General features: G+C 40.6%; 1 protein-coding gene across 2 annotated transcripts in view; it reads right to left on the bottom strand.

Moving 5' to 3' along the window:
* Positions 1-13,755, bottom strand: part of LOC126272564 (E3 ubiquitin-protein ligase AMFR-like) — a 310,352-nt gene that overhangs the window by 62,330 nt on the left and 234,267 nt on the right. For both annotated transcript variants that reach the window (XM_049975486.1, XM_049975485.1), the window contains exon 2: positions 7,023-7,280. In XM_049975486.1, coding sequence (XP_049831443.1) covers positions 7,023-7,280 — 258 coding nt within the window. The remainder of the gene's footprint in view (positions 1-7,022; positions 7,281-13,755) is intronic.

Here is a 13,755-nt window from a genome sequence, read left to right as displayed (position 1 = left end):
AAGATGCTGCAAAACACGCCAAAACAGAGACTGAATGTTGGAGTCTTTTTATAACAAACAGTATGTTGAATACTATATTTACACATACAAATAATCAAATAAGGACTATCATGGAATAATATGCAGAAAAAAAGAGCAGTACCACATAAACAATGCAACTTCGGAGGATTTGAAGGCATTTATGGGATTTCTGTATATAGCGGGCCTAAACCGCTAAATAGACAAAACTTGAACGCTTTGTGGCGGACAGATGGCATTGGAGTTGCAATATTACAGACTACAATGTCACTGCAGAGGTTTTACGTTCTCCAAAATTGCTTGGGATTTGATGATAAGAACACCGGGGACAAAAGGAAACCGACTGAAAATCTGGCTCCTATAAGAGATATTTTTGATAATTTTGTTGAAAACATTCAACAACACTAAATGCCGCCCTAAGCCCTACTATTGATGAGATGCTGTTATCTTTCCAAGGGAGGTGTCCTTCCCGCGTATACATGCCAAACAAACCAGCCGTATATAGTATAAAAATATATGCTCTTGTAGATGCGAAGGCATTCTACATCCTCAAACTGCAAGTATATTCGGGAAAACAACCAACAGGACCTTACCAGCTTGGTAATAAAGCATGTAATACTGTAAACCGTTTAGTTGAGCCAATAACAAAAACAAATAGGAATCTGACATTCGATAATTGGTTTACTAGTTACCCTCTTACGATCCACCTCTTGACAGAACATTCTGTCGGAGCAGCCCGTAAAAACAAGACAAGTGTACCTGATATTTTCAAAAAAGGAACAGCAGTATATAGTTCTCGATTTGGGTTCCAGATGACGTTACATTGGTGTCCTACGTACCTACAAAAATAAAGTTGTGCCGGTTATGTCAACTTAACACCATGATAAAAACGTAGCTCAATCAACAGGTGATAAAAGAAAACTGGAAATGATTGCTTATTACAATGCAACTAAAGCCAGTGTCGATGTTGCAGATGAACTGAGTGCCACTTATGATGCCCGCAACAGCAAACGTTGGCCTGCGACAATTTTTTTATGGTATACTCAATATGGCTGCCATTAATGCCATCACAGACTGCAGAGAAAATAATAAAGGTGACAAAATACGCATGAAGCGTCAAGATTTGATTTGTAATTTAGGTTTGAATCTGATACATGACAGTCTTCGCATTACACAAGAAAATGTAAGTCTTCCACGGGAAATTCGAAAGAAAATTGCTGATGAACTAGGAGAAACCTCATCCACTTAAAAAATAAAAAAATGACTGGCAGATATGTGTCGTGTGACTGTACACACACACACACACACACACACACACACACACACACACACACAAACAGGAAATCCAACCATTGTTGTTCGGAGTGTGAGAAGCCAATACGTATGCAGCACGCGATTTTTATGTGCAGAAAATGTGCTGATTTGGTTCGGAGCTAATTGATCTCATAAGACTATTTTCTTTTTCTGTTTTGTAATTAGAAGATAATATCATTATGTTAATTCATCAAAGAAACTGCAAATTTGTTCGAATCTTGTATTAAAAACTTCGAAACTTCTGAAACTTTTACTTCTTCTGAAACAATATGGGTACTTCATTATTTCAAACAATAAAAAAGGTTCTATATCTTAAACATAGTATTTTACTTACTCATCTTGTTTAATAGACACCATTATTAATATCCCAAGTAAAAAAAACTTAATACACGATTATAGTATCAAAAATTCGTCATCACAGTTGTGTGTATCTCGTGCCCGCCTCATAGCTGGTGTAACTGGGGGAGGGGGGGGGGGGGGGCGGCATTAGTAGCGTGAGGGCAGACAGGTGGCCGGATTGTGACCATGAATTTCCCTCCTTTACTGGTCTGCAAAATGAGCAATTACACAACTCCCCATTCTTTCTTCCCGGGGTGACTACACGAACTTGGATGGGAAAAAAACCCCTGAGAATTCCCGGTTTGGGGATCACGATGGCGACACAGGAAGCCCCTGATAAATTAACGTTGAGTGGTGAGGAGGAGCATCTCGCAATAACCACTTATTTCCGATAAATTTATTTAAAACATTAAGTATTTTAAATTTTCTGATTAATATAAACCAATGAAATCAAATTTCAATTCTAGGTAAAAAAATATTCCCCGAGATTTTATGAAATTCCTCATATTCCCTGATTCCCGGTAAAATTTAATTCCCTGAGAATTCCAGGTTTTCCAGAAGAACCACTACGTGCTGACATGCCAGTGGGACTTTATATTCCACCGAGTGTGTTAGCACTACAGCGAATTCAGATACGAAGTGCTAAGTGGACTCATAATACTAATTGAAGAAAAGCTTACTGATATGATCTACATAAATATTTGCACGTTGTTCTTCAATGCTACAGGGGAAATTTACTCTACGTACCTGTAAGGCAGCTGTAGCGTCTTTCCATGAAATAAAGAACTACTCCATTTCAAGATCCGCTAAAACTGACAAGATCGCCAAGATTTACAGACCCATCTACTGGGAAATCCAACTTTAACATGAAGCTCCTGCAGAAATGTTCACAATATTGCTTCTAACAAAGAAAATTTTATTTTTATTCCTGTTTTGTAATATTTTATTGTCATTTAGGAAGGTCCCCTACACCCAGCGTGAACTTTATAATCTTCTCAGTCTTTGTCTGGCCGCTGGCCAGTGAGGAGAGAAATGTCGGATGTAATATGACTCTCGTGTGCACCACTTAATTGAGACGATAGCTTGCCTGTCTTTAACGAGCAACAGTGCTTGATAGGCTTCTGCCTTGAAACTAGTAATGATCAAATAAATAAAAACAATGCAGGCGTGGCCCGTTTTTCCAGAAAAAAAAGCTGTAAACTGTTGTTTGCATTGCATTTTGTTGTATCAGCTATTAGCAATTAAGCTCGCGGTGGATGTAGGAGACCTTCTCAAATGACAAAAGTATTCTGTAAGAAAACAAGAATATTCTAGCATTTATTGCAGTACTACGTTTTTGGTTAGAGGCATAAGCCACAGTTTTGCTAAAATGTTCCGCAAAGCCGACAGAGCTGTAAGCTGGAAACTCTTACTCGAGGCAACGACCAACCTTCTTTCGCAAACTGTTTCCAAGTAATTACTCAAGATTACTTCAGCTTCATCAGTTAATTAATCAAGATAACAATCTTTGAAATGAACTTCGCACCTACTGCGATCATCCGACAGTTAAAGGTCAGGCTAACAGGTTGTGGCTGTTACCAAGGCGAGCTATACTGCTCAAAATGACGGAACTTTATCTTGTCCACTTTCGGTATTACTGCCGGATACCATCGTTGCGGTAGACCACTTACAAGAGAGATTTATACTGAATTTCTTGTACTGCTTCTTCAGATGCATATCTCTCACCAGATAAAGTCAAAACGAGAGATCGAGATGACTTTTTGACTGCACTGATAACAGCACTGTTACTTAAGATAGCTTAATTGCCGCTGTCAGTAGCTTTCTGTTAAACCCAGTATCGGCATCAGAGACAGAATGTGAAGATTTGTTGTTAGTTGTGAAATTAGTAATAATTATACTGAATCACAGAAAACTAGCAAGAACGTGTTATCAAAGATACCCCAGAAATCGCACACGGGAAAAACAATGTTTTCAAAATACACTATTGGCCATTAAAATTGCTACACCTCGAAGATGACGTACTACAGATGCGAAATTTAACAGGAAGAAGATGCTGTGATATGCAAATAATCAGCTTTTCAGAGCATTCACACAAGGTTGGCACCAGTGGCGACACCTACAACGTGCAGACATGAGAAAAGTTTCCAACCGATTTCTCATACACAAGCAACAGTTGACCGGCGTTGCCTGATGAAATGTTGTTGTGGTGCCTCGTATAAGGAGGAGAAATGCGTACCATCACGTTTCAGACTTTGATAAAGGTCGAATTGTAGCCTATCGCGATTGCGGGTTATCGTATCGCGACATTGCTGCTCGCGTTGGTCGAGATCTAATGACTGTTAGCAGAATATGGAATCGGTGGGTTCAGGAGGGTAATACGGAACGCCGTGCTGGATGCCAACGGCCTCTTATCACTAGCAGTCGAGATGACAGGCATCTTATCCGCATGGCTGTAACGTATCGTGCAGCCACGTCTCGATCCCTAAGCCAACAGATGGGGACGTTTGCAAAATAACCATCATCTGCACGAACAGTTCGACGATGTTTGCAGCAGCATAGACTATCAGCTCCGAGACCATGGCTGCGGTTACCCTTGACGCTGCATCACAGACAGAAGCGCCTGCGATGGTGAGAGATCAGACCGACATTTAACTGTAAGGATGGCAGGCGACCTGTTACACTGTTACTTTCATCAAACATCATGTTCTGAGCGAAGTTTTGCACATGTCGAAGGTTTGTCACAAAATGGTGCCGAAAAACTTCACAACCGAGCAGGACAGTCGAAGAAACGTGTGCGTTGATCGTCTTGAGAGGATTGCCAATGATCACGAATGGTTCACTCTGGTTCCTAGACTTTTGTGAATGATCCTGAGAAAGTGGCAAAGTGAGGAGTGGCACACGGACATCTCCTCGACCGAAAAAATACTCGAATGCGCAGATCAAAGATCAAAACAATGCAGATTTGCTTTTTGACAGTAGGTGTGGCGCGCATAACTAATTTGTTCGTCCAGGACAAACCGTCAACCAAGTGTTTTACACAGATGCCCGTGGATGGCTCAGGAAAAAAGAATGAATCAAGGAAACCGGACATTACAGACTAGTGGATGCTCTAACATGACAGCGCCCCACGTCGTGCGTCATTCCTGTTAGTACATTTACCCAGAATTCACCCTATCTAAGTCCCTTTCACTTTTCTTTTTCCCCCAAGTCGAAAAATGTTTAAAATGACGTCATTTTGCGACTGTAGAGAACATACAAAGAAATGTGATCGACATGTGAAGGGTCATATCAGTTTAAGCACTTCAGCACTGCTACCAAGATTGGGAACGACTCTGGCAGTATATAGCTGCCGAATAAAAGTACTTTGACAGAGACAGTATTGTTGTTGTTGTTGTTGTTGTTTGATGAAAAAATGAAAACTTTGTCAGATAAAAAAAAAAATCAGCCTCATTACTTTTCTCACATACTTTGTACACCGTTTCACTGGCGGGAATGCTGTCAGCAGTGGGAACTCAAGACCACCTGGCACCAATTCTTCACCAACCACGGCGTTCGAATGCGAACAGTGTGATCTTTTAAGAAAATTTTGTACGGCAAGTTTACCAAAGGGCAAAAATTTCACGCAAGTGCAGAAGCTTTTGCGGATGGTGTCTTTTACCGCAAGTTACTTTCTGAATAAATTATTTCTTGCTTGCAGTCTCTCCGTCTAAGGGTTTCAAAGGTCTTGGGGGAAAGCGAGAAACGTCGTTACTTACCACGCACACCTAGAGCCGCCTTTCAATCTCATTTATTATACAGGGTGTATCAGGAAGAATCATCCGATTAGGTCAGTCTGTATTTCTGAAACTAATTAACATGTACAATGGATTTTGTTTCTTTTTTCTTTATGAACGGGAAACTCAAAGTTCTCTTTCAGACCTGTCGACAGGTGTTCAATATGCCCCCCCCCCCTCCACCTCTCCCACTTGAGATACACTGCCTATGTCAATACGGTATTCAAATTGTTCCCACACTGCAGCGAGTATGCCTTGAGTTACAGCTTCCACAGCTGCTGTTTATGCGATGTCTCAGTTTATTCATTGTTGTTGCTAACTGAGGCACATAAACAGCGTCTTTTATAAACCCCCACAAGAAATAATCACGTATAGTCATGTCCGGTGACCTCTGAGGCCAGTAATGTAAGGCTGAATCATTTGGTCCAGTGCGACCGATCCATCATTCAATAATCCTTTGATTAAAAAATTCCCGCACTTCCAGATGCCAGTGTGGCATCCTGTTGGTATATGAAGTCGCTCGAATCAGCCTCCAACTGTGGTAACAGAAAGTTCTCAAGCATATTGAGATATGTGCTTCATGTGAGTGTTCCCGGTAAAGAAAAATGGACCATACACCTTTTGCCGTGAAACTGCGCAAAACATATCAAATTTTGGAGAGTCCCTCCCATGTTGTATAACTACAGGTGGTTGTTCCATATACCATATTCTCACATTATGACGATTCACCTTTCCATTTAAATGGAATGTTGCCTCGTCACTAAACACTAAGCGTGGAAGAAAACTCTAATCCTCCATCTTGGCAAGAATGAAATTACGGACCACTACACGCTGTTTGTCACCTTCACGAAAGAGCTTGCAGTAGCTGAATTTTGTATGGTTTGTATGGTTTGCCGTGTAAACGTCGACGCACGCCAGGCGGCCATCGATGGCTTGTGGAGCTGTCGAGCTGCACGGCGAACTGATTTCTGCGTACTCAGTGTAAAACTATGGCGGATGCGTTCGGCGTATGTATCAGACACACGGGAACGGCCCGGCGATTTGCCTTTACTCAACAACCTGTTTCTCGGAATTGTTCATACCATACTGTATTGCTCTGTGCTCTAGGAGGATCCACAGCATACCTAGGACTTAAGTCACGCTGACCAGTTATTACTGAACCGCACTGCGCGAAACGTAGAACACAAAACGCTTTATGTTGTTCCAACATCATTTTTCCCAGAAGTGAAGTGGGCGCACACTGCTGCTACCTATTGGGAACCATGTAAACTCCAGGGTCTGGTCTTTCCAACAGTACGTTGTTCAGGCACATATCTATTACCAGTTTCGGTGATTCGATACGCCATCTTCAAGCCGTAATTTGCGTATAAAGCACCTAAACTGGCAGCTATATAAGAAATAACATCAAAAGGACACCTGCAAGTGTTCCATTTTATTACGTAAATGAACGGTCTAAGTCCCTCAAACCTTGAATCAGATGGGCATACAAAAACATTTTTGTGAGCATCGATGTGACATGCAGAAGACAGCTGAGCAGTTAATATACGCTACATGGTAGATAATCTAAGTGGTACTTACGTATTCGAAGCGGTCCTTGCAAAGCTGCGCGAGCAAGTGCAGGAAACCGAGGACGGAAAACCAGGCGCACCAGAGCACCACTTCATCCATATACTGCACGTTGATGACGCCGAAGACGAATATGAACTTGTAGAAGACGAAATTCCAAAACTTGTCCTTGATGTGCTGCTGCTCGGAGACGCGGAGTTCGCCGAACACCAGCCTTTGGATCACCTTGCCCACTAGGATCAGCACGCAGTACGCCATGTTTATCAGCGTCTGCAACAAACGGTGTACACGACCTGTCAGAACTTCATTACGGTGCAAATGACATTCTCGGCAATGCACTTAAAGTCTTATTTTTAGGAGAAGGGAGGAAATGACAAAGAAATAACGTGGATTTAAATTGTGGACGAATTACGTAGGAACAGCAGTCAGTTGCTATATACTGCCTTGAAATACAGATTCTCGTAATAGCTCACTTTCAACCCACTTCTGGCACTTCATGACCAGACAGAAGATTTTTAATCTACAGGGGAGTCTATTAAAAGACGTACAACAAATGTTCATTCAGTGTCGTCTTCGATATACTTCAAGTTCTGAACATATGTTTCTCTTGTTGGTCATTGGATCATGTGTAAACCTCACAATACTACTTCTAGGCTCCTACTATACATTTTCGGGTGCTGACTGACTGATGGGCATTGACAGTTTCTTCTTGCAAGAAATCAGCACAAACAACCACCTGAAGATATCGCACAGTTGCTTAGAGGAAATATTGTTGAGATTTACACAATGCGATCAAGCGCAAAAGGGGTTGAAAGAGGGATCAAGGTTTTTTTGCAAATATGTCACTCCTAAGGTAGTTTTGAAGCTACACCTACGAAAATTTGTATTTGGCTTCTCGGTTAGGAATAAAGAAATACTTATCCCAGCATTTTCGGAAATTTAGCTCCTATGGGCTCAAACTGCGAGTGAAAGATTTTTTAAACCTGCATGTATGAAAACTAGTATTAACTTTTGGTTGCAAATAAAAAATACGAGTCTTATTGTTTTTAGAAAGTAGGCCACTAAGGCGGTGAAATATGGGATGAAATGTTTCAAGAAAATATTTCATTGTGAAGGCATCTGTAAAGCTAAATCTATGAACATTTGAATTTGGCTTTGCGGTTGGAAAATTAAAAAATACGTGTTTCACTGCATTTTGAAATTCAACACCAAGATGGTGAAATAGGGGATGAAATTTTTTTACAAAATACCTCGTATATTAAAAGAGTCTGCAAATAAAGGCAGAGTCCTGTTACTGGGGAAGTACCAAGAATGGTGCCCTACAGGGTTCAGTCTTGGGTGCCTTACTGTACTTAATAAATATTAATGACTTCCCACTCTGTATTACTGTAGAAGCGAAGTTACTTCTTTTTGCTGATGATGTAAGTATAGTAATCACACACAACAAACGAGAATCAGCTGAGGAAATTGTAAATAATTTCTTTCAGAACATTATTAATTAGTTCTCTGCAAATAGACTCACTGTATTTTGAGAAAACACATTATATACTATTCTATACAGTAAATGGCGTAACACCACTGATAAATATAGACTTTGAACAGAAGTCTGTTGCTAAGGCAGAATATTCAAAATTTCTGGGGGTGTGCATTGGCATTAATGAGAAACTCAATTGGAAGAAACACAATGATCTGCTGAAACGGTTAGGTTCAGCTACTTATGGCATTAGGGTCACTGCAAATTTTGGTGGTAATTATATCATTAAATTAGCCTAGTCTGCCTATTTTCATTCGTTGCTTTCGTATGGCATCATATTTTGGGGTAATTCATCAGTAAGGAAAGAAGTATATTCACTGCACAAAATCGTACAATCAGAATAATGCCTGAAGCCAACCCACAACCACCTTGCAGACATTTATTTACGGAACTAGGGATATTCACAGTACCTTAGCAATATAGATATTCACGAATAAAATGTTAATACAAAAATAATAACGAAGTGCCTAGCTACAACACGAGAAGAAAGGATGACCTTCACTATTCTGCGTTAAATCTGACTTTGGCACGGAAAGGGGTGAATAATGCTGCCCCAAAAACCTTTGGTAATTTGCCAAATAGCACTAAAAGCGTGACAGATGGCCAACCAACATACAAAAACAGATTAAAAGAATTTCTTAATATAATTCCTTTTACTCAATAGATAAATTTTTAGATATGAAGTAGTAATAACAACACAAAAAATAAAACCTTACGTTAAACCGACACGTTCCATATAATTACGAAATGTCGTAATGATGATCTACGGAACAAATATTCGTGTAATGTAACGATAACCTTGGACTCCAGCAACCATAACCGCTTTTCAGTTTGTAATTACTTTCGGAGGAGACTATTCTTCTATGGCCTAATTTAGCGTGGAAAGCTTAGAAGGTGTTGCAATTTTTGGACGACATAAGAAAATTTGTGGATGATATAAGAACTCGATTAAAGAAAAAACAAAACAAAAAATAATCTGTGCAGGCCACACACACTACGCGAGCGAAGCAGCGGGCGCTAATTATTAATAACACCACCCATTTATCACGCCTAAATGCCTGTCCTCTAGGCAACTGGACAACAAGCATCGGCACGCGAAAGCTATGATCAGCAAAGAAAACGGCCAGAAGACCATGAAAATTTTGAAAAGTAAACGGAATGACGACAATAACATCAAGAGTCATATTAATGATTACGTGCAGAACTCCCATTGCGAATTGGATACAAGCACAGCTTAAAACTTGGATAGGAAAACATGCATCATGCGTAACACCCCCGCAGCGATTTGAACAGGCTGCATTGCCTAGTAAATCAAGTGGCAGAGGACGTTTGCAAGTTATGCAGTCACTAAAATAAAAGATTGAGACTGCTCTGTTGTGTGGGCACCCGGACGCTGCTCTAAGTGCAACAAAAGAGGGTTCACCGGAAAACAGCTACGGAAATTCGGAAAGACTGCTGGTGCAGTAAATTAGTGCAAGAACAATATTTTGGGAGGATCGAGGACAAAGAAGACACGGAAAGGATCTGCCTGTGCCTAACGAAAGTATCTACGAAACAAGAAGATTCTTGTGCTAAGCGGTCTAGGGAACCTTGCCACAGTTCGCGCAGCTTCCCCCGTCGGAGGTTCGATTCCTTCCTCGGGCATGGATGTGTGTTGCCCATTGCGTAAGCTGGTTAAAGTTAGACCTCAGCAGTCTGGTGCCACAAGAACTTACCACCACAGATTCTTGTGGCACAAGAATATGCCATCACAAGTGTCCCGTAAACACCGGTATACTGAACCATTAGAAATCTAGAAGTACAGACTTTGGAAGGAAGCCGATGGAACAACAGACTACGTCCTGTTGCAAAGAGAGCGCACAGAGGAACTACAAAAAGGGCAGAGCGACTTAGTGCGAATGATATACTGGAATTTGCGCCACAATTACTAACTGCCAGCGGCAAAGCACCGGTTAGATGGTAAGTCAGAAAAAGTGGTGGAAATTGAAACAATCAAACAACTAAGACTTCCTACGTCACACACTGCAACATAATACGCCTGACATCGTCAACATTAAAAAGCCAACGCACTCATTACCGGTCAAAATGGTCCATTGCCCTCGGCATGTGTCCGACTCATGATAAAATACGGAATTCTGCAGAATGATATCGTTTATTTATATTTACGTATCGTATGAGGGCGACCTCCAGGATTATCAGTTTGCGTGTCTGAGAAATGTTAACGTTAACACGCGAGGCAGGAGTGACGAGTTATATTAGAAGATAAGTTAAAGAAGACACCTATCATTACAGCATTCTTGGATTTAGAGAAAGCTTTTGACAATGTTGACTGAAATTATGAAGATAGCCGTGATAAAACACAACGAGCGAAAGGTAATCCACAACTTCTACAGAAGTGCAGTTGTAAGACTCGAACATGGAACACCCCCCCCCCCCCCCCCTCCGACGTTACTTAATATGCAGATTGAGCAAGCTGTGGAAGAAACCAAGGAGAAGTTTGAGAAAGGATTTGAAGGTCAGGGAGAAGATATAAAAACGTACAAAACTTGAAAGAGCAGTTGCACGGAATGAGAAGCTTCTTAAAAATAAGTTAAACGGCCGATCATCAACGTGAGTAAAATAAGGATAATGGAATGTAGTCGAATTAAATCAGGCTATGTTGATAGTATTACATTAGGAAATTAGCCAGTAAAAGGCGTAGCTGAGTTTTGCTATTTTGGCAGTACAAGAACTGATACTGGTCGAAGTATAGAGGACATGCAAACCGACAATTTCAAAAAATTCATTTGCATGAAATATAGACAATGTTATTCTTACGATTTTTCTGAAGATACTGTACAGAATTTAAACGTGGACAGAGACTTCAGGCAAGAAGAGAACAGAGGCTTTTGAAATGTGGTGTTACAGAAGAATGCTAAGATCGAAGAACTAATGAGGAGGTATGAACTGGACTGGGTTAAAAAAAATTACGGCGCAATCTGACAAACAGAAGCGATCAGTCGATAGGTCATAACCCAAGGCATCAAGGAATTGTTAATTTGATACAGAAGGGAAGTGCTGGGGTTAAAAATTGTAGAGGAAAACAAACTCCAATCATCATGCAAGTTCAAATGGTTGTAGGTGATTGTTATGTACAGATGGAGACGGTCGTGCAGAACACACTAGCGTGGATAGCTGCATCAAACAATTCTTCGGAATGAAGAACAAAAAATTGCAATAACGAGGAATAAGGTTTTGCAAGGCTCTGTGATAATCAAGTTTGAAACGGCACTATGATTCACAGATATGGTGGATATACAGCCTCTGCAACGCATGTGGTTAGGTCATTGCTTATTTCAGCTTTAGTACTGTTTTTTTCTTCTTCCGCATCCAGAATGACTACGAACTGTTCAACCGAGTACAGGTCCACAGAGAAGGCTTCTCGGTTTGGCACGAAGATGGCGATTTTATGGTCATCGTGTTGTGTGTTTTGATAAAACAGGGAAAATGGAACATCGTGCTGCCGCAAAATTCTCTATTTTAGACGATTTACCACAATTATATAGCGTCCTGTGAAGGTTTACAAGGGGACTGTTCATTTATTTTATCCTTAGACCTAGTCGCTACTCTTTAATCGGCATTAAATGTGTATGGAACAGCCGTCGCTAGAGTAGAAAAGTGTGGTAAAATTTAGAATATTAATTAAGTACAAGAAAACTTTACGCAATGCACGTCCCGTATTCATTGAACACCGTACTGAACTTACGTAGAAGCGGAAAATGAATTTTCAACCAGTTTTGGGTAATTATAATTATTATTCCTAGCGTCTTATTCATTAACGTGGATGACACCCGTGGATCCACGACTTTAGACGTTAGACTTTTTTCATGACCTGTGTCTCCTAGGATGCAAAATAGTTCTTGCTATCGATTATCTTCGACAGTGTAAAAGAAACTGACTAATGCTATGCAAGTCTTGACCAACTGGCTATCTCGTGAGAAGATGGAGGAGGGGGAGACTGAATCCGTCGCGATAACGCAAGGAACCAGATCGAGTATTAATAACTCAAGTGACAGAGTGTACAATCATTCGAAGAATCGTGCCGTGTTGCAAGCGAGCAATGGGCAGTGTGATCCGTGCCAAACATGCCAAACACACAGGTGATAGTAAAAGCTCCTGCAAACAACAGCGCACGCGGGTGTAGCTGATCAACAGATGAAAAAGACAGCATTTTTTTCAGTTGCAGTAGCCTAATAAAAGAAATCTGCAGAAAGCAAAATTTTGCGCACACTATCACTAGATCGGGGAGTATAAAGTCTTGGCTGCTTTTCCGTGCTTTCCTAGCTCCAATACTTGCACGGTGGCTTCTGCTGTTGGTGTGGCAATTCAAGCTGCTGGTGAGCGCACAATTCAAACCAAATGGCGGATAAAATTTCTCGGATCCCAATAAAGTGAAATTGACACGGGTGGAAATATATGATAATGGCATTAAAAAATTTCTACTGATCATGGTCTGCAAACGATGCATTTGTGAGACAATTGCGGATATGTGGTTGCGAACCGCTACCGATTTCCGTACGAAACATTGTCCTAGTTAATATAAATGTAAAATGTTAAGTTTGCAGTTACGTCCCCTTCTAACTGCTCTCAAATATGACGCAAACTCGCATGCTGTTCATGAGTAACCACATCAGCAACGTTTCTTCACTGAATGGACAGTTTGGGTGCCACACACAATAAAAAACAAATTTAAAAAAAACATCTGTTCTCAGTTCTGCAGATTTTTCTGTCTGGAGTCATTTGGAAAGAGAAGTACACGGCATTCCTGTTGATAAGGTTGAAGAATTGGAGTAGTCTTGTGAAATTTTACGAAGTGATCTGGGGGTTGTGAGGTTCTCTCTCGTTTTGGACAGCATTTTATTTTCCGAAGTTTATATTTTATTGGGGGCGCTGCAACTAGCACAAGTCAGCCGGTCTCTCAAAGCAGTACTGTACAATGCAACAGCACCGAATGAGAAGCTATTCCCCACGCATGATTTGGAAGGTATTACACTATCAAATTTTTTTCTGACAAAGTTGCTTTGTCAAATATAAACTTTTGTCAAATGTTGCCTTTCGTCAAATTTATTTGATCAAATATAACGCCTAGCTTTTGATCTGATCAAATTTTATCTTCTGTTTACCGCAAGCGGCAGATGTGTGTAAAGTAAATACACCGCAAGAAACCATCGT

Source organism: Schistocerca gregaria, chromosome 5 (assembly GCF_023897955.1).
Source record: "Schistocerca gregaria isolate iqSchGreg1 chromosome 5, iqSchGreg1.2, whole genome shotgun sequence".
Taxonomy (NCBI): Eukaryota; Metazoa; Arthropoda; class Insecta; order Orthoptera; family Acrididae; genus Schistocerca; species Schistocerca gregaria.
The sequence above is the reverse complement of the archived record's forward strand: the minus strand, read 5'-3'. Positions and strand labels throughout refer to the sequence as shown.